This window comes from Coturnix japonica, chromosome 19 (assembly GCF_054131305.1).
Source record: "Coturnix japonica strain WE chromosome 19, WE-NBRP24, whole genome shotgun sequence".
NCBI lineage: Eukaryota > Metazoa > Chordata > Aves > Galliformes > Phasianidae > Coturnix > Coturnix japonica.
In genome coordinates this window covers 6,568,683-6,593,127 of record NC_140681.1, presented here as the reverse complement: position 1 = coordinate 6,593,127, position 24,445 = coordinate 6,568,683, and the positions used below count along the sequence as shown (strand labels likewise).

Genomic DNA, 24,445 nt, shown 5'->3' with positions numbered 1-24,445 from the left:
CCGTGTTCCTTCAGAAGGCAGAACCTGTGTGATGTGATGAGTCCAAATCCACACCATGTGCATCCAACCCTGCACCTGCCCATGTGCTGTCCTGATCAGGGCTGCACGTTGCTCTCCTGCTCTCACTGTGCCATAGGAATTAAGGAAAGAAGAGCACTTTCAGTGCCTGCAGAGCTTGCCTGACCAGTCCTGCACACTGTGTATCCCTCACAGCAGAGGGGCAGCATCCTGCTCTCAGCTTTGTGATTCCATGCAGTGTGGGTGACATATCCCTCTCCAGTAGCTGTGCCGTGGGGCAGTGTTAAATACGGGGCTGGGTTCCCAGCTCTGCTCTGTGTTGGCAGTGTCCCAGGCTGGATGTCAGGGGATCAGACACCCCTTTCTATTCACAGCCCAGCAGAGAGGTGCTGGCTCTGCCTGGCAGCCCATGCTCAGAAGCCCCCTCTGCCATGTCCGTGCCATCGGGGACTTGTCCCTTGTCCCTTCCCTTCTCTTGCTCTCCCAGCAGACAGCACGCTCTCACCTTGAGGGGAGTGGAAATGTCAGCTGGAATGTGGGCTGGGAAAAAAAGAAAGCAAATCTTGAGGCTCGTCCAAACCTACTCCTGTTTGTATTGGAGCCTGGGAGTGACATCAGAGCAAGGAGACTATAAACACCAGCAGGACCCACTCGGGGCTTTAAAGCCTGCAAACATGGGGCTCCAGCTGGAGAAGCAGCTCCTCATCCTCTCCCTGCTCTGCATCCTCTCCAAGGTAAGGAGTTGGGGTGTGGGATCTCTTCAGGCTCACTCAGGGCAGCACCAGGATTCCCAGTATGGGACTGCGGGGAGGGTGCAGTGCAGCTGTAGCCCTGACAGCTGGCAGACAGTTGTATGTCTGCAGAGCTCTGCCTGGGAGAGTAGCAGCATGGTCTTAACTCTAATGCCTGTGCTGCAGCAACGTGCTCTGTTTGCTCACCTGCCCCTGCAGCCATCCCTGCAGCCCCTGCAGGCTCTGCAGTGAGCACCAGCCCAGCGTTATTCAGCTCTCCCCCATCCCAGGATGCTCACGCAAAGCATCCAATACACTGGGGTTGTTCCAAGCGTTTGATTTTCCTCTCTTGGATTCTGCATGACACAGCTCCCTGAGCAGGGCTTTGAAAAATGTTGGGGTATGTCAGCTCCAAATTCTTGTAATTGCTGCTTGAATCCCAGGCCAGACTGCAAGCAGGGACATCAGAGCAGCCTGGTGCCTGTTGGACTGCTTTCCTCGGCACTTAAGATCTCCAGCAGGAGCCACATTGTCATCTAATGACAAGTTAATTGTAGGGAGCACGGGGAAATGGATTAATAGAGCTGGATGGGCAAATCCTTCTAAAACATCGATCTGTAATAGAAACCTGAAAGATGAAAAATGCACTTGGCTCCTGGGTTTGCTGTGACTGATGAGCAGCTCCCAGCCAGGAGACCTCAGTGAGCTCTGGAGACCCACCAGCTGTTCTCTGCCCTCAGTCCAAATCTGGATAATGCCACTGCTGCCCTGGTCCCTCATGGTCCCCCTGCTTTTTGCTACAGCAGCAGTGCTGCTCACTGAGAGGACCAGAACAAGGCAAAGACTGCCCAGCCCATTTTGGATAGATTTCACCTCTCATGTGCTGGCAGGGCTGCACACATACCTGCACTGTGCAGGGCAGCACAGGCAAACTGCAGATCCAAAACGTTTGGCTTCAGACCCAACATGCAGCAGCCCCAGCAGCTGCCCTTGTTAGACATGTCAGGGTAATGGTGTGTGCAGAACAGCCACAGACACAGTGCTGCCCACCTGGGGGACCTCCTGCAGGCACAGAACAAGCACAGCTCCATGGGGCACAGGTTGGCAGGGGCTGCTGCAGGCAGAGCAGGGGAGGAGGCAGCTATAGCACAGAGAACAGCAGTGAGCTTCATCAGGCTCCAGTTCTCCCTTGCAAATGTGCTGCCCCATTTCTTGGCACAAATAAGAGATGTGCTCACAGCGAGGTGCTGGGGAGGAGCCATGCCCTCGCCATCCCCAACTGTGCACCAGCTGCCACATGGGGCTGCCAGCACCACCTGATGAGCCCCAGTGTGTGGATGCTCACTTCCCAGCCGCACCTCCTCCTGCACTCACAGCAGTGGTGCCTGTCAGCCCCCAGCCCGCAGGGTATCCCTGATTCTCTTGGTTTCCATGGGAGCCCATCGTGCTGTGCAATCGCTCCCTAAGAAGACAGCAGCTTTCCCAGCAGCACTGCCACGTTCCCATGGATGGGCAGAGCCAACAATCTGCCTCCACCCAACCCAAGGTTGACTTTCAGAGCCCATCCCAGTGCAACTGCAGCCGTCAGCTGTGTTGAACCTGAGATGCTTTGTACCCCCAGGTGTGCTCCCAGCTGTGCCGACGGCCGTGCTACTGCCCCCATGTGCTGCCCCGCTGCCCACGCGGGTCCCCCCTGGTCCTGGATGGCTGTGGCTGCTGCAGGGTCTGTGCCCGGCGCCTGGGAGAGCCCTGCGACTTCCTGCATGTCTGCGACCGCAGCCAGGGGCTCATCTGTGACTACAGCTCGGGGACAGGAGGCACCTGCAACTGTGAGCACCACGTCTGGGGACCTGGACATGGCTCTGAGAGCTGCTCTGCTGAGGATGATGCACACAGCTGGCTGCAGGGCTGCGCTGATGCTCCTGCAAATTCTAACTCCAGTTGCTGGCCGGGTTTTGGGGGTGGTTTGAGTGGGATGGGCACAGGGGTTCCAGAGATGCTGCTGGGGATGGAGAGCTGCAGAGAAATCACAGGGGGATATTTTCAAGTCTGAAAGCCCTGAGTGGCATGGACAGGACTGGAGGGCTGTGGGTTTCTCACCACCTGGTGATGTAGGAGGCAGGGAAGGGGAGATCAAGCAACTCACCACCTCATGCCTCCCTATGCCCTTGTGACCATGCAGTTCCCCCTCCTCTCAGCAGCCCCCAGTCACCACCAGGTATCCCCTCTGCCACCCCCACTCTCTGTCCCTTTGCCCCAGTGGTTCCCTGCTGTCGTTGCAGTTGAAGATGATGAGGAGGGCTGTGAGGTGAACGGGCGGCTGTACCGTGATGGGGAGGTGTTCCAGCCCAGCTGCAAGCTGCAGTGCCGCTGCCTGGATGGGGGCTTCACCTGCATCCCGCTCTGCCAGGAGGACATTCGCCTGCCCACCCCAGACTGCCCCTACCCACGGCGTGTGGACATCCCAGGGAAGTGCTGCCCTGAGTGGGTCTGCGAGGCCAGAGAACAGCACCTCCTGCAGAGCACTGGGACAGGTAGGAGGTGGAATGAGGTGGTGAGCTCCAACGAGACCCCTCATTGCCCCTCTCTCCATGGCATAGGGCACGTAAAGCAGCACTGGGCTCCAATCCCTTTTTCCCTCCTCTGTTTCCATCCAGCCCATGCAGTGCCGTACCCCTGCCAGCCGTGGGGCACAGAGTGGAGTGCCTGCTCTGCCACCTGCGGCGTGGGCTTCTCCACCCGTGTCTCCAACCAGAACCTCTACTGTCAGCTGGAGACACAGCGGCGGCTCTGCATGCTCAGGCCCTGCCCGGCTCTGCCTGCAGCATCCCCTGCAGTAAGTGATGGTGATGCCAACACCTCCAGGCAGCAGCTTGGAGTGAAAATGGGACATCCCAGCCACCACCCCGTGCACGCCCCATCAGCCCCCCCAGCCATGAGTCCTCCAGTGTCCTCACATTGCTCCACTTTGCCTTTCCAGAGGGGATGAGGAGGGTGTTTGCAGCCATACCCACCCTGGTTGCATCCCAGAGCCAATGACCTGGCTGGCACACGTGCATGACACCGTGGTTTTGGAGGAGATGGAAGACATGTCCCTTGGGAATCTGGGGGAGAACTGATGGACTTCAGCTGCAGAGGAGGGTGGAAATAGAGAACAAGATCCCTACAACACGCCTGTGTACTCTGCTGCCCTGGGTAGGGTGGCTGGGCAGCAGCACCCAGTTGTATGAGATGGGGAAACCCACCTGAGAAAAGGGGACGTGGTCCTTTCCCAGACTGGAGAGGCTTTTGGAAGGGGCTGAGTGATGCTGCTGTGCCAAGCACACACACACAGCTCTGCTCTGCAGAATAGACCACTAGAAGGGCACCCTTTGCCCCCCACACTGGGGATGAGGGCCACCACACCCAGGTACCGGCAGCTCCCATTCACCTTCCCCACATCCCTCCAGCACAAACAGCTTCCCACTCCGCCTGGCTGCCTGCTCTCCAAAGCCCGGCGGTTTGGCAGGGCTCTGGCAGGCGAGCAACTCAGACAGAGGAGGCACCAGACATACCACCCCGCATCCAAGCGCATACCCCAAAAACTAAGGCCAGCAGAAAGGCAGGAGATGGGAAAGGAAACAGCAGCGATGAGCCCAACGGGCTGGAGCTGCTCCAGCGCGCAGAGCTGCACAGGAGAGCGGAGCGGCGGTGAACGTTTAGGGGCTGCTCAGAAACGAAACCCAAATGCCCTCTAACGGCCTCGCAGCGATGTGCAGAGCAGGGCGAGAAGAGCGGAGAGCAGAGCAGGCGAGGCTGTGTATCCTGGCTGTGCACCCCTGCAATCAAAGCGCTGTGAACGTGATTGCAGCGTGTTACCCTGGGTTGAGCCCCTCGGCCAGCAGCAGAGCCCAGCAGCCCCAGCAGGTGCTGGAAATAAATCAGTGTGAAGGGTGTTGTCACCTCTTTTGGGGGAAAAAATAAAGAAAAATGAGAAAATAATAAAAAGTAAAAATAAATAATAATAAAGAAGAGTCTTGCTGCTCACGCAACAATACATTGCTTACAAAGAGAATTATTTACTGACACCAACCATTAATTTAGTGGGATGACGGGGATGCAGGAGCCTCCATGCCAGCACACAGCACGAGGGACTGAGCACCATTGGCTTTTCTGCCTCTGTGGTGGCTGTGCCATAAACAGCAGTGATGTGAGGCTCACAGAGGCTTTAGAACCCACAATGTTCCTGTGTTGACACGGGTAAGGCACAACCAACACAACTAACATCCTGAGTTCAAGGAGGTTCTGGTTTCCGTGTGCTGAGATGTGGCCCCTGTGTTGGCTCAGCCCATCCCAGCCACCCCACGCTGGTGGTGAAGTCCTAAAGGTCACAACCTGTATCTCAAACAGAAATGACTCACTGCATCTCTTGGTTTTGGGGGGAGCTGTGATTCACTCGGCAGAGAACACCTCAACAATGAATTAATGACTCCAAACAAATCAGAGCTACTTTTCCCTAAGAACAGAGGGAATCTGACCCTTGCCATTCAGTGTTTGCTGCTCCCCATAAGCTGTGCTGTCTGGGCAGTTAGTGCTTCCTGCAGGCCCAGAGGAGCCGGGCTCTGCGGGGTGCTGGGAGGTGTCAGATTAGGGTTCTGGGAAGCCCTGAAGCTCAGAGCCACATCCGCACCCACAGCGGCACATGAGAGTTGCAGACCATGGTTTGTTTCTCAGCCAGCATGTGTAACCATCGACAGACCCAGTAACAAAACAGGCTTCTTTTGCATCCGGTGAATCTCTATTGTTTTTAGAGCCAACACATCCGCATACATACAGAAGATACTACTGTGGCTCAGGCTTCCCTACAGCAGCACAGGAGGGCAGGGCCATAACCCTGCCAGGGAAAGCTGCATTCCTTCTGCCCGTTGGTCTGTTTGCTCTGGTGCCCGGAGATAACGCTATTTCTGGTGTTGTTTGAGCTGCAGCAGCTGCTCAGCAGTGAAGCTGGGATCGCACTCTTTGGGTTTCCTTTTAACTGTTGCATAAACTTCACTGCATCTGTGTGCCTGCCGCGTCACACCCACAGCGCCTGCGGGCAGGAGGGGGAAGGCACAGCGCTCCTCGTGCTCCCTCCTTAAAACTGCCCAAAGGGGGGGAAGAAGAGATTATTTTCTATCCATGGAAGGGATATCGAGCAGGATGTTTCTGCTGCACAGTACCCAGGAGGTGCATTGAGGCCAGGCGGCGTTGCACACCCATGGTGCTGGCACTGCCATTGGCACGCGCTGTGCTGGATCAGGGCCATGAGCACATTGCAGGCAGATCTCTGCCCTGCCCTCACTCCTAACACCCGCTGTCTGTGGGCTGTGAGGTCGGAGCTGGATGTGGGGCGCAAGAGCTGCAGCAGTGTTCCCTGGGGATGGGACACAGCAAGAAGAGTGGCAGCGAACTGTGAGCTCTCCCACCCACACAGCACAGAGCCGCCCCATGCATGCCTTCCTCCCGCCCCTCCCAGCACCACCAGAAATAGCTGAGCCCTGGTGCCCTGCTCGCAGTACCTCCAACGGGCCGGCAGCTCCTCCCGGAGCCCCGCACCCCATATCCACAGCCCCAGGGATGGATCCTGACCCCACAGGCACCTCCCCGAGCACCGCACCGCCTGCTCATCTCCTGCAGCGCCCGATGGCCACCAACGCTCTGCTCTGGGACAACAGCAGCGTAGTCCCGTGCCCCGTGGATGCCGCCTTCGCTCAGCGCTTCCTGCCCAGCGTGTACCTGGTGGTGACCCCGCTGGGGCTGGCTGGGAACATACTGGGGCTGTGGCATCTGCACGCCGGCCCCCGTGGCCCGCTGAGCCCGCTGGTGGGACACCTGGGTCTGGCCGACCTGCTGTATGTCTGCACGCTGCCCTTCCTCATCAGCTACTACCTGCACGGCCGCACCTGGGCCTTCGGGCAGGGCTGGTGCCGTCTCACCCGCGGGCTCTTCCACCTCAACCTCTACGCCAGCATCGGTTTCCTCACCTGCATCAGCGTGCACCGTTACCTGGGCATCGTGCACCCGCTGCGGGCGCGGGGCCGCTGCCAGGCCGCCATGTCACCGGGCCGGCTCTGTGCTGCCGTGTGGCTGTGGGTCGTCGCACAGGTGGGCCCTGACTTCGCCTTCAGCAAGATGAACCCTAAGGGGACGCAGTGCCACGACACGACGGGGGATGAAAGCCTGGGTGCCTACGTGCCCTACACCGCGGCCGTCACCGTGACGGGGTTCGTCATCCCCTTCCTCATCATCATCGGGTGCTACTGCCACGTGGTGGTGGTGCTCTGCAGGAGTGACACGGTGGAGCCCAGCCTCAGGAGGAGCAGCATCAGGCTGGTGGTGCTCGTCATGGTCCTCTTCTCCGTCTGCTTCCTGCCCTACCACATCTTCAGGAACCTCAACTTGCTGTCCCGAGCCTGGCAGCGGCAGGGGTCCTGCACACAGGCCATAAAGAACATCTACGTCTCCTATCAGGTGACCAGGGGCCTGGCCAGCTTCAACAGCGCGCTCAACCCTCTGCTCTACGTTATGACCAGCAAAGACTGCATGTCACGCATGAGGAATATCCACCAAAGGGCCAAAGAGACCCTAGGATCCATCTTCACGTGGGAATCCTCTAACCAAGCCCACGAGACGAGGAGCAGCATCATCCTTGGGGAGCAGGAAGCTTCTGAGCAGCTCTGAGCAGCGCAGCACCTCCCCAACAGCTGTGCACATCAGCTTCAGCTTTCCCCCCACCTGAAGAATGCTTTGTGGTAAGATGGGACTGCAGTCCTCAGCTCCAGCATCACAGATGGGACTGAGGGCATCAGGGCCGGGCTCGGGCTTTAAAACAGAGCAGTCAGCCCCAAGTGGGGCAGTGAGCTGCTGCATTGCAGGATGGAGGAGAGGGGGAGTTCTGCAGGGGGAAGTGCTGTAGAAATGGAAACATTCACTAACAGATCTTGATTTAAACATGACTAAACTGTGCCAGCAGTGGTGTTGGTTGTTTCTGGAGGCAGAGCTGCTTTGGGATCTGGCTTATCTTCCGCTGCCCGCCTCCTTTACAGCAGAAAAATGTATTTCAGCATTATTCATTCTTCTGGAAGAGTCTATAACAAACAAACCAGCATCTTAAAGTTTCTCAGGGTTTCGTTTTAATTCACAAAGGCAAATGACTGGAGTGAGCTGAGCCATGTGCTCAGCAGGCCATGCACCAGGGAGCTCAGAGCACCTGTCACCTGCAGAGAGGCAGCACCAGCTGAAGTTGTGCAGAGGTACATTGAGCTGCCAGGGCTGCGCCAGCTTCTGTGGATGTGGGGGCATTTCTGCTGCAGGGAGGAGCAGCAGCTCCTGAGCAGCACTTTGCTTTTTGCTTTCGGTTCTCACCACCACAAACAGCTGCAAAGCACGAACAGAGCAGTGAGACTTGAAGCAGCAGATTTCAGAAGGGGCACATGAGTTAGAACTGCCTCGTACCTGGAGAGCATGGCCCCATGCAGGCTGCAATTGGAGCAAAGCCTGACCTGTACCAACCAGCTGCTGCTCACACGGCCTGACCTCGCCACTCCACAATGACAATCACGTAGGGCTAATGCAGCTGAGCTGCAAATAAACACTTAACATGTTCATTTGTGCTCCTCTGGCTTCTTCTAGAGCAGCACGGAGCCAGCTGGCCATGGGGATGGAGCAGGGGCACATGGCAGCTCTGCCCCCCTCCATGCACCCAGCTTTCATCCACTGCCCCCACATCATTGTTAAGGGTGAGTCAAAGATCTGTATCCCACAGACCAGCCCTAAGCCAGGAGCTGCAGCATCTCATGGATCCGTATCCCACATCAGCCAAACCAGCAGCAGCCATTGGGATCTGCACACTGCAACAAAGGCTCCAGGGCTCAGTGGCATCTTGTGCTTCACAGCCCTCCTGACCCTCGGGCAGCACCACTCTCCGTGCAAGCTGAAGAATTAAAAAAAAAACCCAATACCATCTCTCCTCAAACCCAGGCAAGTTCCTTCCCTTAATTAGCTGTGTGTGTAATTAAGGAGAACCACTGGCACATGAGGCTGCCCAGCTCTCACAGCTGTGAGCAGCAAAACAGCCCCCTCCTGCTGCCCTCCCTCCAGGCACCTCCCCATGCAAAGAGCAGCTGCTGCCCCACAGGGGACAAATGTGACAAGCAGAGATGTACAGATACACAACCATTTCACTTCCCTAGAATGCAGAACTGTTCTGCTTGGCATCCGAAATGCTACACAAGGAAATACTGCTGTCAGCAGCAGCTAAACCAGAGGTCCCCAGCAGAGCAAGGAGTGCAGGGCTGGGGGCTTCGGGAGCATCTCCTGTGGTGTGATGGGAGCTGCAGTGTGTGCAGAATGGGCTGAGTCCTGCAGGTCACTAATGAAAGGTCACAGCATCCCTGAATGCAGTGAGAGGTGTTTATTTCTGCAGCAGAGCAGTTTCACTGTCCCAGTACCTCTGGGTATAGGGAGAGCTGACCTGACAGCTCATCTGATTTACCAAGGACATGGGCTGTGCTGGGAAAGCAATGGAAATGCAGTTAACTCTGGGTGATCCGGGCAAAAATGGTAAATATGTGTGGGATTAAGTGCTGCCAGTGAGTGTTTCTTTAAAATGAAATGCAGAGTATTTGTGCAGAGTGCTTTGGCATCTGGGAGACCAACAGTTTGTTAAGGAGAGCTCACCATATAAATAGAACAACATCCAGCATGGCTGTGTGAGGCTGTTGGTCTCATATTATTCTTCCATGTGTGTGGGTATAAATAGGGAACACTGTGCGGTTTGGGACCTCCATGGGGCAGGAGGTGCCCTGGGGTAACTCAGAGCTTCACCTGCACAGCTCCATGCCTCAGCCCCTGCCCAGAGACACTCAAACGGAGCATATCAAAGCAAGCCAAGTGCTCCTCGCCCCACTGCAGCCCCAGGCTGATCCTCCTGCTCCAAGCAGGCGTTCTGCCCGGCTCCCCAAAGCCCAGCGTTAATTTCATTCCCATCACTGACTCAGAGATCCGCAGAGCAGCTGTGGCTGCGGTGCCGCTGTGTGCTTTGCCCTGGGGATGGGGCTCAGCCACTGAACGATGGCCAAGAGCCACAGGAGCATCTCAGCAGCGCCCCTTGGGGAGCAGCCGCCCCACCGCCCCGACTCATCCACCCTGAGAGAAGCAGCTGGGAAACTTCAGGGCATAAACAGGAATTTGGTTTAAATAATCGCGACTTCGAGGTGGAGGATGCTTCCATTGCTTCCATAGCTACCACTGACGAGGGCAAAGCTGCCATCCAGGCATCCTCAGGACAATCCTTGCATATTTGCAGTGCATTCCCAGAGCCTTTGCTCCTCCCCGGCCTGCAGCTGAGAACTCATTTATAGCATTGCCCACCGTGGGAGCGGGGCAGGTCCTGCTCTGCATTAGCCACACCGTGGCCGTGTTTGTGTGCTGATCCCAGTGCTACTACCCTCAGCCCCGGCTGTGCTGGGATGCCCATATCCCAACTGGTTGTCTGCTCTGCTTCTCAGCAAACAATCCCAGCAGTGATGGAGTATGGACATTACTGTTTTAGCTTGTTTTTGTGATTCAAGCCAAGGTGCTCGAAACAAATAAATGCACCGAGATCAAAGCAGCACCACTCCCAGCTGGGCGCAGGCCAGGCGCTTTATGGCAGGTGCTGTGTGCCTGGCTGCTGCTCAACTGACAGCTTTCCAAGCACATAAAATCTTAATAGGCTGAAAATAGAGTTTGTGGTCACAGACTGACAGCAGCAGCGCTGGCTGTTGGGGCTGCTCCATGCATGAGCTCCAGGGGAGCGGGGCTGGGGAATTCAGGCATGGGGCAGGATCCACAGTGGGATGCAGGTGCCAGGGCTCCCAGACTGTGGGGCTGGGAAGGAGGCAGTGGGATACCCCAGAGGCCAATGAAAGCCATGCAGCCAACTCTGTTTGCAGCCCCCAGGATGAAAACACCCCAATCACCAGAGCTCCTGCTTTATGCACAGAGCTCAGCTGTCCGTCCGCCTCCCCATTGGATAAAAAGGAGAGCCGTCATCTCATAATGCAACTTCTTGCTGGAAATCGATGATGAAGTGCTTTATGTTGCCTGCTCCCATCCTGCGGTTCCCATGTGCCCTTGCTCAAGTGCAATGAGAGCAGCATGAAGACGAAGGCCGAGCTGTGCAGCGTGGGGCTTCTCTCTGGGCAGGAGGGATGTGTGTGTGGTGTGACACAGCTCTGTGCACTTGCTGTGTGTGGGTAAAGAAATGTATGAGCACAAGGTCTCTGTGCAGCACTGCCTTCATTCTAATGCCAATGACAGCACCCAGACACTGCTGTGTGCACTGCCTGTGCAGCCCTGCTCTGCTTAGCACTGTTTGTCACCAGGAGGGTTTGGTACTGAACCTGCCCCTGTTGTGTATGGGCAGATCTTGTCCTACATGGGCTGTGATCAGAGCAAAGCCCCGGAGCTGCAGCCGCTGTCCTGCAGTTGCACACGATGGGGGCTGTGCGTGCAGCTTGCGCCCATCTGCAGAGCAAATGCATCGGTGCATCTGGACCGGGGTAATGTGCTGCAGCACCAACCGGCTGCTCCAGACCGGACCCTCAGTGCCCCAGCAGCTTCATACCAGCAGCTCTCCCGGCGGTTCCGCCACTCCCAGCCGAGATGGGCAGTTTATTTTTGAAGGAGATGTTATCTCCTACAATGCACAACTCGGGAGAAGCATCTTTCTATTTTTAAAAGGCGAAACATACGGCTTACATAAACTGCTGGGGAAGCAAAGCCGAGCCGCCGGGCTCTGTTTCCTAACACAGATGATTCTGCGTGCCCCGGGACGGCACGGGGCATCCGTCCGTCCGTCCGTCCGTCCGTCCACCCACCCACCCACCCACCCACCCATCCACTCTCCTCTCCTCTCCTCTCCTCTCCTCTCCTCTCCTCTCCTCTCCTCTCCTCTCCTCTCCTCTCCTCTCCTTTCCTCTCCTCTCCTCTCCTCTCCATCCCTCCACCCATCCATCCATCCATCCATCCATCCATCCATCCATCCATCCATCCATCCATCCATCCATCCATCCATCCATCCATCCATCCATCCATCCCCTGCAGCGCTGCCGCCGTCGGGTGGCGGTGAGACACGAACAAACCCAAACGCCGCGCCCGGAGAGCGAAGGGCAGGGGGGAGCGGGGCAGGGCGGAGCGGAGCGGGCACGGCCGTGACCCCGCAGCGCGGTGCGGGCGGAGGGAGGCGGGGAGCGGCTGCGGGGCGCGTGGGGAGCGCTGCGCGTGTGCGCGGGGCTGCGCGAGGGGCGGCGGGGCCATGAGGAGCCCGGGCTGAGCGAGGGGCCGCGCCTCGCCATGAAGCGGCAGAACCTGCGCACGGCAGCGCTCATCCTCTGCATCTTCTCCTACCTGCTGGTGGGCGCCGCCGTCTTCGATGCGCTGGAGTCGGAGGCGGAGAGCGGCCGCAAGCGGCTGCTGGAGCAGAAGCGCGGGGAGCTGCGCAGGAAGTACCGCTTCTCCGCCGACGATTACCGGGAGCTGGAGCGGCTGGTGCTGCAGGCCGAGCCGCACCGCGCCGGCAGACAGTGGAAGTTCGCCGGCTCCTTCTACTTCGCCATCACCGTCATCACCACCATCGGTGAGTGCCGGAGCCCGACGCGCCTCCGGCCCCGCGCGGCACCGCGGCCCCGACCCGCCCCGCCGAGCGCCGCGCCGGGACCCCGCGGTGCGGGACGTGACCGCGGCCACGGGCGGCCACGCGCACGGAGTCCCGGCGAGGCGGGGCCGGAGCTGCGGGACTCGGCGGGTGCGGGACGGGGAGCGGCGCTGCTCAAATCCGCAGCCGGAGCCGCGCACCGGCCGGTTGAGCTGCGCGGGAGGCTCCGCCGGCTCCAAACTCCGGTTCTGCCGGCCCAGCTGCCGGCACGGCCGCCGAGTCCCGCTCTGCGCTCACGGGAGCCCGCAGGGTCAGGTCGGGGGGTGGCGGCACCGCGTGCAGCCCCCAGGTGTACGCGCTCACCAGAGCCCAGCCTCGCTCTGCCCGCTGCTTCACAATAGAGTAGAACTCAATTGAACGGGGGGTGCCTGTATCCCGAGGTTGGCCACAAAGGTGATTAGCATCACTTCATTAATCCTCTTGCATGAATCCACGCACCCCGAGCATCCCAGCAGGGTGGGCGGTCATTGGGGTCCCGCGCTCACATCGCTCCCGCTGGGATCCCGAGCAAACATCAGCGCTGCAGCAGAGAAGCCCCGGGGCCAATTCCTGCCCTGCCGCGGCCGTGGGACGGCGCTCAGCCCCCGGGGCAGCTCCGCACGGGCAGCAGATCTGGGACCGGGAGAAGAAGCTGCTGAGCATCGGCCCCGGCAGGATGAATGGCTGCAGTGAAAACCCCCATCATCCCGTGACAGCTTATAGCTTCATTTACATGATGCCTCTGTCGGCTGTGACAAACAATTGCCACGCTTATCACACACCCCCTGCCATAAATAATCCCAGCCCAGGTGCTGTGCCTCTCAAACGGCGGCACGCCAGCCCTCGTTATGTCACGCTGTGCTATGAATCTCAGCTTTAACATTAATGTGGCTGTGCAGCTTTCCAACGCAGCCTCGTCATTTTGAAAGCATCAGTCATACGCTCCTTCAGGAACCTCTCAGGCTACAGAAGCTCTTCTGGATCATTTTATTTATGTCCTCCTTGCTCTCATTGTGCTTAGGACCTGATAATTGCACTCAGCTTTTGGGCTTGGATTTATGTATTTGTTTGTTTTGCCGTTGTGGTCTATGTTCTGCTCTGTATTCCATGAGATGTGTCACGCAGGAATTAAGTTCAGTGGGTTTGGTTGCACGGCTTTATAAACAGATGCAGCAATTAGGGATATCAGGGATGGGCTGCTCCTCCCTCACCCTGGCAGCTCAGAGCACAGCGGAGCTGGGGATAAGGCCCTCACATGGGAACCTCCATCCCCAGCAGGTTGTCACAGAAACCCAAAGGAAAGGTTGGACGCCTCCTCTGCCTCCATGCAGCAACGCTGCACGACTCCTCGCAGCCCAGCACTTACTCACCCCGGCAGGTCAGAGGCTGCTGGTTTCAGTTCAGTTTATGTAACTGAGGTGGGCGCAGGATCAGCCGGGTCCGGAGGATGGTGATGAGCACCTCATCGTGCCTCACGGTATAATTGTGTGTGTTATTGAGTCATAGTGCTGAGACTTGGAGAGAGGTGGGGAAATTAAATCTCTGAGAGGCATTTGAGGAGAGTGGGAGGTTCTGCTCCACTGCTTAAATACATGGCTGCATTTGGGACCCCCTGTGCTTAGCTCTGATGGGGCCGTGCTTTGAGTGCTGTGCTCAGCTGTGGGCCCCTCATTGCCAGACAGACATCGGGGCCTGGAGGGTGTCCATAGAGGGACAGTGGGGCTGTGAGGGGTGTGAGCATTGTGGGGTCTTATGGGGAACAGCTGAGGGAACTGGGATGGTTCAGCCTGGAGAAGAGGAGGCTCAAGGGAGCCCTTATTGCTGTCTGCAGCTCCTGAAGGAGGTTGTGTGAGGTGGGGGAGTCACCATGACTGGAGGTGATAACTGTGGAGATGTGGCACTGAGGGCTGTGGGCAGTACTGGTGGATGACTGGACTTTGATGGTCTTAGAAGTCTTTTCCACCCTTAATGATTCTATGGTTCTCCCCCTCCCCCACGCAGGCTATGGGCACGCTGCTCCAGGCACAGATGCTGGCAAAGTGTTCTGCATGTTCTACGCCATCCTGGGCATCCCCCTGACGCTGGTCATGTTCCAGAGCCTGGGTGAGCGCATGAACACCGTCGTGCGGCTCCTGCTCAAGAAGATCAAGAAGTGTCTGGGCATGAGAACAACCAACGTCTCCATGGAGAACATGGTCTTGGTGGGCTTTCTGTCCTGCATGGGAACACTGTGCATCGGGGCTGCAGCCTTCTCTTATTTTGAGGGCTGGACTTTCTTCCATGCTTACTATTACTGCTTCATCACCTTGACCACCATCGGCTTCGGAGACTTTGTGGCCCTGCAGAAGAACGAGGCGCTGCAGAAGAAGCCACCCTACGTGGCGTTCAGCTTCATGTACATCCTGGTGGGGCTGACGGTCATCGGCGCCTTCCTCAACCTGGTGGTGCTGCGCTTCCTCACCATGAACTCGGAAGACGAGCGGCGCGATGCCGAGGAGAGGGCTTCCCTCCGGAGGGCCCGCAACACCATCCACCTCACAGCCAAGGAGGACGGGCACAGTAACAAGGCCATCTTCCTGCCGGCAGCAGACAGGACCAGCCAGATGAACCTGATCCCGCTGGTGCAGGAGGACGCGGAGCGGCAGCGGCGGCAGTCAGCCAATGGGGCGGGCAAAGTGCCGGCCTTCTGCACCTGCCTGTGCTACCGGGCCCCGCTGTGCGGCAGCCCCGCGCCCTCCCACCCCGAGACCCTGAGCTGCCACACCAACCCCGTCTACTACAACTCCATTTCATACAAGATCGACGAGGTGTCGCTGAGCACACGGGGACAGACTGGCTCGTCCCCAGCCAGCACCTTGTCATCCAGCAGCCCCCGCTGCCCGCGGCACCCACGGCCACGCAGGAAATCCATCTAGGAGCTTCGTTGTGCTGATGAACTATTAGCGGAGCAATCAGGCCCCTCCGACCTCTTTCATTTCTTCTGTTCCTCCCTCCCAGCTGGCAGCCAGCCCTACACAGGGGACCTTGGGCCTGGAGATGGCATCGCTTCTCCAGCAGGGCAGACAGCCCCAGTAATGCACTGTTTGGTTTTCCTTCCTCCCAGGCAGGCTCAAGCATTTGGGTCTGAAGAGGCCCTTTTAATGTAGGTCTGCTTTCCCACCTGCCTGCTCTCAAAATGAAGGTGTTGCTGCCTTGGTCATTGAGCCACAGTCGCTGCCTCTTGCCACACAGGCTGTGCCACATCTGCCAAGAGGACTGCAATGGCCAAACTCATGTTAGCAAGTCCTGCAGGGCTGAAGACGTCCCACAGGCTGTTCCCTGGGTATAAATGAGGCAGTGCCATGCAAGGACAGGACCCAGGGTGGGCTGCAGCCCTCTGGCTGATGGCAGTATGGCTGCTGAAGGGATTTAGAAGCCCTAGAGCTGAGCTCCATGCACCCACCTGCCAACAGGTTGTGCAGCATCACGCTCACAAGGACTGCTTGGTGAGAAGGACTGCAGCCAAACCTGTGAGCTGTGCAGAAGGCTCAGCCGCAGTGAGCTCCAGCCTGAACCATGCAGCCACCTGCACAGGGTCAGGTCCAGATCAGGACATCAGCAAAGGGCCCCAGCAAGGAGGCTGCTTCCAGCTGGTGCCCCATGGTCCCACCATGCAAGAGAGCAGGGCTGGGCTCTGGCATTGGGAGCAGCTCTGCTTCACTTTTTTGTTTTCCCCTAATAAACAGATGTTTTCACTCAGTTCTATCTAAAATCCCCTCTTGTGTGGTTTTCCTCTCCATTTTGCCTCCAGTGGGGAAGGCATGCACAGTACCCACATCAGGATGGCTTCAGAATAGGCTTTGCTGTCTCCTTCTTGTTCTGGGAGGTTTAATAAAAGGTCAACCCCACTGCTGTTGGACAAGTGTTTGTCAGAAGAGAGGAGCAGATGTGCCTGAGCCCAAAGCCCAGCATCCTGCCAGGCTCCCTGTGCCTTGCCACAGATGGGCTGTGGGTATCCTGTGTGCAGGGATGTCCCTGGGGGACGTCACTGGTTGCTTAGTGGCTGTCTGAGCCCATCCTGCTTCTGGGAGCTGGTGATGGTCTGAGGGTGGGAGGTGCCATTCATCACTCCCTGTGTCACACAGGACCAGGACCAGGACCAGGGCTCCATTGGGGCTGGAGCTGCAGCAGGAGGGTGGTGGGGAGGTGGGGAGCTGCCCTGCCAGTCCACACAGGGGTTGGGATGCACAAGAAAACCTTTTAAGAAACTCTCAGGGGAGGAACACTGCAATCCCTCCTGCACCAGGACTGCAGTCCCAGTGATACCCCCAGGGATGCTCTTCCCCAGGGGTCCCCACACTCCCCTGAACACTCAATGCTTTTTGAATTCCCACCATCCTGGGGCACAGTGCTGTTATTCTGCCAGCAGCACTTTCTGTTCCAGGGTTTCCAAATCAATCTACCATCGCCAGTGTGACCATGATGGGTCCCCACAGAAGATAACAGCAAGAGCAGAAGGCTTCTGCCTGAAGTAAAAACAAAGGAGAGCTCAGCTGTTTGCCTGGAGATGCCCATAGACAAAATAACATCTGGAAATGGCAGAGAGGAACACAGGACTGAAATTAGGGTGGGTTCAGAGAAAACCCATCTGCTGAGAGCATCAGGAAGGAGTCCAGGCACTGCTGCGATGCAGCAGGTTGAGCTCACAGCATTTCCTTCAGGCACGGAGAGAAAGGATGAGCCAGCTGAATTTTAGGTTAAAATAATCCAACACGCCACAGGATAAAAAAAAACAAGGTTTTTATTGTCACCATTATCAACGTTTTCATTAGCTTAACACTGAATTGTAAATCACTCAATCATCACATATCATCTGAATTAAACCTACAGACAGGAAAGAAGTACAGCACAACCCTCCTTTGCCCACAGCCGCAGCACACCGCTGTGGTGTCCCACGCTTCCACCCAAGGCAGCCCTACACCTTAATGCCCCTGGGAAGGAGCAGGGCCAATACTGCCCGTCCTGGTGTCCCCTCCAGCTCTGTGGGATCAGAGCTCAGCGGGCTGCGTTAAAAATCTCCAAATGCTTTGGAGAAGCTCCCACTCTCCTACAGGAAGGCGAGAGGAGAAGGTAGCAACTGCATGGTGCCCCTGCCAAGCTATTGTTTGTTGTTTTCTGGAGCAACTGATGATGTAAAAAGGTTGGACCCAATGGAAGCAGCTTTCCCTGGGGGCACACGGAGGCAGCAGCCCACTGTAGGTTGATGCTGGAAGGACAGCCCTGTCCCCACGCAGAGGCCAGCTCTGCGGGCTGCCCAGCAGCATGGGATGGATGCCGCAGTGCAAAGAGGGGCTGCAGGCATCCTTGGGCCTGTGGGCTGGAGTAAGGCCTCGTGTTGAGAGGGAAGGGAGAACGCACACAGGGAGCAGTGGAAAGCAAAAGCCAGCACAGAGGCAGCTCCTCCCATCCCTGCTTTCTCCCAGCTGGCTGTACTGTATGGCATGGGCTGCAAAGAGCCTGCAAGACCCTCAGCTCCAACCAGACTTGGCATGGAGTTACCCTGTGTTCTGAGCTCAGCACTGCCACAAAACGTGGCTGGGACACTTGCCCCTGGGTGGTGGTAGGGCCACAGTAATACTGTGCTGGGGCCTTGAGGTCCAATTGCCACCTGAACCAGAGAACAGCCTGCAGCTCCCAGCACCACACGGCTGAGGGCACACACCACAGATTCACTCCAAATAAGGCTCAAAGCAGCTTTAGGTCCAGGAGATGGAATCACCAAAATAGAAACCAGAGAGCAGCACTGGGTAAGGAACAACAGCCCCAAGGAAAGAATGCTGCAAGATGTAAAGACCCATCGGGAGCTGGAGCCCTATGGGCAGCTATCTGAATCCATGGAGCCCAAGCAATTAAAAACCAAGTCCTGGAGCAGACATGCCCTGAGTCCTACCTTGGGGTGCTCCTGCCAAAACCCCTCCCACATGCTGTGTGTCCACGCATCCTTCCTGCAGGACAAAGCTCTCTCCTCTCTGAGCTGGGGGCCGCACGATTCCTGACGTGCTGCATCAACACAAAGCTGCCCGCTGGCCCAGCTCAGCACAGTTTAACCACACGGTGCTGGCTGCCAACTCAGCTCCTGGGAAGGCATGAAGGGAAAAGTATTAGGTCTCAGCCTCTGTTTGCTGGTGCTCCGTAAGGGGCTGGTGCTGGCTCCTCCTCATGTTTGGTTGCTAAAGTGCAAAGAACCAAATGCTACAAGGAACTCTCTCGTTCCTCTTTTCCACTAGGACAAGAGCAGCTACCAAAGGGAAAGGAGGGCAGAAGGCGTCCACGCCGTGGGAAATGCCTGAGACTCCTGAGGACAGAGCCTGATGTTGCTGCTGTGTGCGAGCGGCTGGGGCTGGGCTGGGGCTGCAGGAAGTTCCCTGTCATGGCGGGCAGACAGCCCAGGTGACCCCCAGGGGGGAGCACTGTGGCTGCACACACACGGACACCAATTAGAATGTGAGTGTTCCCATGGACTGCTCTGCTGATGGCAAAGCATCCACATGGCTCTTTATCCTCCAAGCATTTCACAATCAGCTGTGAATTATTTCTCTCATTACCCATCCGGGCTTCCAGCACCACTGCACAGCTGGCAGGTGGCAACCTCCAAACAATGCAAAGATGGGCCACAGGCAACCGAGCGGGATGCTGCTCTGAAGCTGCTCTATTTTAGGTACCACAACAACGATAGAGCTGACTTAAAATCCAGTATCCTGACCCTGCCATCACAGAAAAATCTTTTGCTGTGCTCAGCATCACTCACTGAAGGACAGCCCAGAGCAGCCCGCTCCCATTTACACATCAGTCCCCCATGATCCTCTATGAAGGTGCAATTTCGCTGCCTTGGGTGGAATTTTCTAACAAAAGGGACAAATGCCATCTATGAAATTGACAAAACAACCCACAGAGCCTTTAAATGAGAGCAGTTCAATCTGCTGCTCTGAAATAAACTCCCTTTTTCTTGCCCGCGCTGCCTCGAGGCAAACAGGCAGCTATGGGGCAGAACTCACGCGGCCCAGAGTGCAAAGGTTTTTTTGCTTTATCAGGGCTACAGTGGCAGTGGGAACCGTTCTCATTGAGTTATAAATACTAAATAGCCTAAGAAAAACAGGGCGCTTGAAACAGTCATTAAGTTTATATTGAAACTATTTTTAAACTCTGCAGTATGAAGTCGCCTACAGCTGTTTCATTCTTCACCTAAGAGAGATTTCATGTTAATGGGCACATATACTCACAGAGAAGCCTACACGATGAATATTTCTTACAAGGCAACAGCCCAACCTTCAGGTTCACAATCAAAGTTAATACGGACCTTTCTCAAAAGTGATGTCATTAAGATTGAAGACAATTATATAAACTGTACCAACAATATGTACTACAGCCTGCGAGTCACAACCTGTGCACACCAAGTGGAATATATTATTGCTTGTTAGCCTAGTAGACTTTCTTTATAAAAAGATTTTTATACAGAGTACAGGATTATGACAAAACTAGCTAAGTCATTTTCATCTTGAAAATACAACATCAATTATTTCTTTCAACAAAGGCTCGAATAATAGCTGAGAGTTCGTGAACAATGACAAATATTTACTAAGGATCTTATGGTCAGTTTGAACAGAATTCCCTATAGGACTCTTTCTCCAGTGGTTATTTACACACATCTCTTTTCTTTTGGAAGAAAAAAAAGGGTGGTAAAAATATAACGAGGAACGCAGAAATGAAAAGGATGAGTAAACCCCATATTGAGGACAATAAACATCTTTGAAAACGCTAAATGATGCTATCTGTTAAAAAACATACATCATCTTGTCTTTAAAGAAAAATATTTTTCCTGTTTTAAAATATTACTAACAGCATGTAATAATAAACTAACTTAAAATGAGTCTCATAAAAAAGTTGTCTTGCTGTCTAAACGTTACTAAACATGCTTAGGTTGAGATTCTGTTAACTGCCTCAACGTCTTAAAAACAGCCCCTGTACAGGAGGAGCCCTGATATTCTGACTCCAGAAGACCTGCCCATATAGAACAGTACGGCGATAAAGGATCTGGTAGCTAGAAACATTAAATACACATCATCATCCAAAGCAAATAATTCTGCAAGAATCTGTGCAGCAATCCACACCAAGAAGTGGGGATGTGCTTGGCTGACTGAGAGTCAGCGGGCCCTTACTCTGCCTGCCCACGTGGATGTGGACACAGGATGAGGACCCGTGCATTGAACTGCAGAATGAGGATCTTGTGTTGTCTCTATGGCATCCCAGCCGTGCTGGGGCAAAGGGAAAGCAACACCGGGAGACTGGGAGAATTCGCATTGCTGCCTGAAGAAACGTGGCCATGTTCTGCTCAGCCCAAGGGAGCAAGAGCCACGTGAGGGGCTCTGGTGTGCTGGGGTACGTGGGGAGAGATGGCTCTGCCTCAGAGATGCGCTCAGCACCACGAGTCCCTTTGTTTCCCACAGTAACAGTAATAGAGGTAACAGGGATCAGCTCTCCGGCTCTTTCCTGCAAGCAACCTTCCTGCTACTGCTAGAACAGAGCATCTAATGCACAAGGAGCAGGGAACCAACCTTGTGCAGGACAGGTACTCTCCTCAGCCTCATCCTTCATCAGCACTTACAGACCAAAAGCACTATGATGGCTTCTTTTGCTTACGTTAAAAGTCTCCTGCTCTTCTTCTCTCCCTGATTATAACCACCCTGGCAAACTGCTCCAACACATTGGTAATCACAACCAGCACATCACACCACCTTAGACAGAAACTGGCAGATCAAATTCAAAAGTAAATAAGGGGTTAGGTTTTATAAAAAGAAGCCATTCCAAGCCCAAGATTTGCCATGGATGCTACATGGGGAGTCTTAACACTGATGGAAAACTAGACTTCATTTTTAACTGCAATATGCCATGGTCAGTGCAGGAATCATGGGCATGAGTGAAGCCAGAATTGAGACCTGGGCAACGTGACAGCCTGACCTGACACTGTGCCCTGAGGGCACTCCTGGAAGGGCTCCTGTGAGTCCATCTGCCTTACAAAGGAGAACCACCAGGACTGTATCACCTTTCTGGGCCTGGCAGCCAGAGCTTGCGACCATCACTTACTGCGGAGAAACAGGACTTGGAATTGACTTCAAACACAAGGGAGAATCAGGCTACCACCAACCAGGGAACAAGGCAGAAGAAAACAGTCCAAAGCAGACTGTCAGAATGACCTCAAAATGCAGAATTTGGGTTGCTAATAGAAACAACATGAGCGGAAGTGCCTTTTTTTGTTGTCCTTTTTTTTTTTTACCCTGACAACAAACTTCCAGAATGACCACAAATAGATGGTGGACACTGCTCCGTGTTGAGTCCTGTTTTAATGACACCAGTTATCTTTGAGCTTGAGGCGCTGTTAGAGGGATGGGATTTAGAGACACGTTGCCAGGCACAGAGAGGAACTGAGCTTTCCAATGGACAGTCATTAAATAATATTTCATAGGGATTTTTTTCTGGCATATACGGTCTCGTATTCCACATAAAAGACTGCAGTGTTGCGTTCACCTTACTGACGGAGGACAAAGCTGACCAACTGGCTGTTACCAGGAGATAACGTCAAACAGTCTCCAATAGGAATTGTTCAGCACTACTCAGAACAGAAGCCCCGTTTCTCAGTTGCCAGGTTTGGAACGTACTCAGAGTTCCCCACAGTCCTTTTAAAGACGTAGTTATTAAAATATCCGGTGCTACAAACCACTAAATCTACCTAATCTATTCTAGTTCATACACGTATTGTACAATATTGCCTAGTACTCACTACATACCAAGAGGAAAGGATGCTGACTTGAATTACAGTAAATGTGCTTCTTTAAAAAATGAGCGCCACAACATAGTTTGACCAGCATGCAACAAACTTTCTTCAGCTAATATATAGAAATTGTCTAATACGATCAGAAAAAATAATTAGTGAGAGGCCAGAGACATATTTCTTCAAGGAAATTAAGAGATTTAGCTGAAATGCTGAGGCTTTTGCCACTTAAAAACCCAATCCTTCTATGTCCCTTCTGCACCTTCCCTCTCCTTTATATCATATCAATTTTACAGACATTATTGTAAGGCCTATTTGTTTTGTATCTATTCAGTAATTTATCTCAAAATGATTTAAAATGCCACATACAAGCTTGGATCAAAAGCAACTGCTCTCACCATCCACCCTACAGTCATGCTTTTATTCTAACAAAGCTGAGGTCCGCATGCAGAAATAAATGTGTGCCTCAGTGAGAGGCTGAGGATCTGCTCACTCCTAAACATGATACGGGACCTTCACCTTTAAATTACAAAGTAAAACATCTCCAAAGCTTATTTTGAAAGTGCAATCACCAAATCCTCACTAAGAATTATGACAAAAAATCTAGCTGTTAGCAGGAAATCTTTGGAGATTGTCGATTATTTTGGACAAAAAGGGTTTTCAAAGAGAAGATTTTAATTTTGTGAAGGATTAACTTGCCTTTCTCTAGCACATGACTCTTCTGGCAGAGAATGTGCTTCACAGGTTCACCTACAAGGCTCCTTTCCAGTTAGCGTTGCACTTAAATGAAATATACATGCTGTGACCACTGTGCCTTCAGCTTCCTCACCCACTACTGCTCCATACTCTGGGGACAGCATCTCTTCTTTCAGGGCATTTGACAATGCTTGCGTATTACTGAGAGTGCCTAAAGCAATGTTCTTTCCATGAGGGAGGTTATGTGCTCTCAGCACCTTCCTGTCAGGTGACAGACTCAAATTTCTTTTGTCTGCACCCCCCCAAAGTCTCATTCTCCTGTGGCAGAATAAAAAGCCCCGTTTCAGGTCAGCCAATAGCATAACAGGAAGGGCAGCATCTCCAGCAGGTATATACTGCTACAAAGGAGATGAAAGAAGAGCACGAGATAGAAGATGTGACTGAAGGATGCAGAGCAACAAGTGAGGGTGTAAAGGTATAAAGCATATTTCAAGCTGCAAGTCTGATGCTCAGCTCCCGCCTCCAGTGGTTTGGTGGGGCTTTTTTTCTGAGCAAAATTGCAGATAATTAGACTGCTAAACTCAAACTCTGTTCAAACTGCCTGGTCTAAGCAGGCACTTATTCTCCCACCAAGTATGCTTCATCAGCAGTGTTACACAAGTAATACAGGAAAGACACTTGCTGGTAATTTGGCACAGTTTGAAAACACAGCAGTGACAGTGCTACAGGATTCAGCGATGTGGAATTGATACTAAAGAAAGAATTACAGGTTTCTTTCTTTTTTCTTCCTTCAATAAGATCTTAGGAAAAACTCATACTCCCTCTGAAACTTTCTGCTCTTGCTCTTTCTAGGTCAGATATTGGCCTCTGCATTTTTCAGGTACTTTGAGAAAGAATCTGCCTAAGAAATTTGGAAGATGCACAGCTAGGAAAAATACCTTCCTTACTCCCCCCAGATTTTTCAAATGCTGCAACTTTCCAGAGTTAATGCTGATCTGAAACAAGGGTCCAAGAATGACAGCGAGAGAAGCGAAACAAGAGGTGTATGTCTAATTTGACAACTAGGACTCATGCCCCACGGCACCTCCTCCAACTGAGAGGGTACAGCACCCTCCCCCTTGTCTTCTGTCTAAGGTCACTGGTTTATCCTCCTCTTCCAGCTCCACAAGAACTGATTGAACATGCATTGCGCTTGAGGTCAGAGTTCCAGCAAACAAAACCTTGACAGCATGTTTAAAAAACAAAAGCAGTTCCCCCTTCCTTACTCACTAAGACCTGTCACAGCAGGGTCCCACTGTGCTCTCCAGGGAAAGCTGCGAGGACTGGCGCAGGAGCGGGCCTGTAGTGGGATCCACCATTGAGGAGGTTGGGAAGAGCTTGTACCAGCCAATTGCTAAAGTTGACAGATCCAGTTCTTCCAGGAGGACCCTTGCGACTCCCATGAAGTGCTTGCGCTCCATGCGGCCGTAGTTTCCCCAGACTATCACCTTAGAAACAAGA

The 24,445-nt window shown here is 54.3% G+C and overlaps 4 protein-coding genes across 5 annotated transcripts in view; 3 read left to right on the top strand and 1 right to left on the bottom strand.

The window, feature by feature from the left end:
* Positions 1-578: 578 nt before the first annotated feature.
* On the top strand, positions 579-4,785 carry CCN5 (cellular communication network factor 5). The gene is made up of 5 exons (XM_015881474.3): positions 579-752; positions 2,371-2,578; positions 3,032-3,283; positions 3,407-3,585; positions 3,730-4,785. The coding sequence occupies exons 1-5, from the start codon at positions 693-695 to the stop codon at positions 3,736-3,738; spliced, it is 708 nt and encodes a 235-aa protein (XP_015736960.2). The 5' UTR covers positions 579-692; the 3' UTR covers positions 3,739-4,785.
* A 1,243-nt stretch (positions 4,786-6,028) lies between these two features.
* LOC107322920 (P2Y purinoceptor 1-like) lies at positions 6,029-14,583 on the top strand. The gene is made up of 2 exons (XM_015881469.3): positions 6,029-7,519; positions 14,446-14,583. Exon 1 carries the CDS (start codon positions 6,111-6,113, stop codon positions 7,446-7,448), a length of 1,338 nt encoding a protein of 445 aa, XP_015736955.3. The 5' UTR covers positions 6,029-6,110; the 3' UTR covers positions 7,449-7,519; positions 14,446-14,583.
* KCNK15 (potassium two pore domain channel subfamily K member 15) lies at positions 11,900-16,331 on the top strand. The gene is made up of 2 exons (XM_015881465.3): positions 11,900-12,387; positions 14,446-16,331. The coding sequence occupies exons 1-2, from the start codon at positions 12,105-12,107 to the stop codon at positions 15,357-15,359; spliced, it is 1,197 nt and encodes a 398-aa protein (XP_015736951.2). The 5' UTR covers positions 11,900-12,104; the 3' UTR covers positions 15,360-16,331.
* An 875-nt stretch (positions 16,332-17,206) lies between these two features.
* Positions 17,207-24,445, bottom strand: part of RIMS4 (regulating synaptic membrane exocytosis 4) — a 49,096-nt gene continuing 41,857 nt past the window's right edge. Inside the window, exon 6 of one of the 2 annotated variants that reach the window (XM_015881677.3) lies at positions 17,207-24,432. In XM_015881677.3, coding sequence (XP_015737163.1) covers positions 24,214-24,432 — 219 coding nt within the window. In that variant the 3' untranslated portion in view covers positions 17,207-24,213. The remainder of the gene's footprint in view (positions 24,433-24,445) is intronic. The other variant, XR_014935952.1, reaches the window with a different exon arrangement.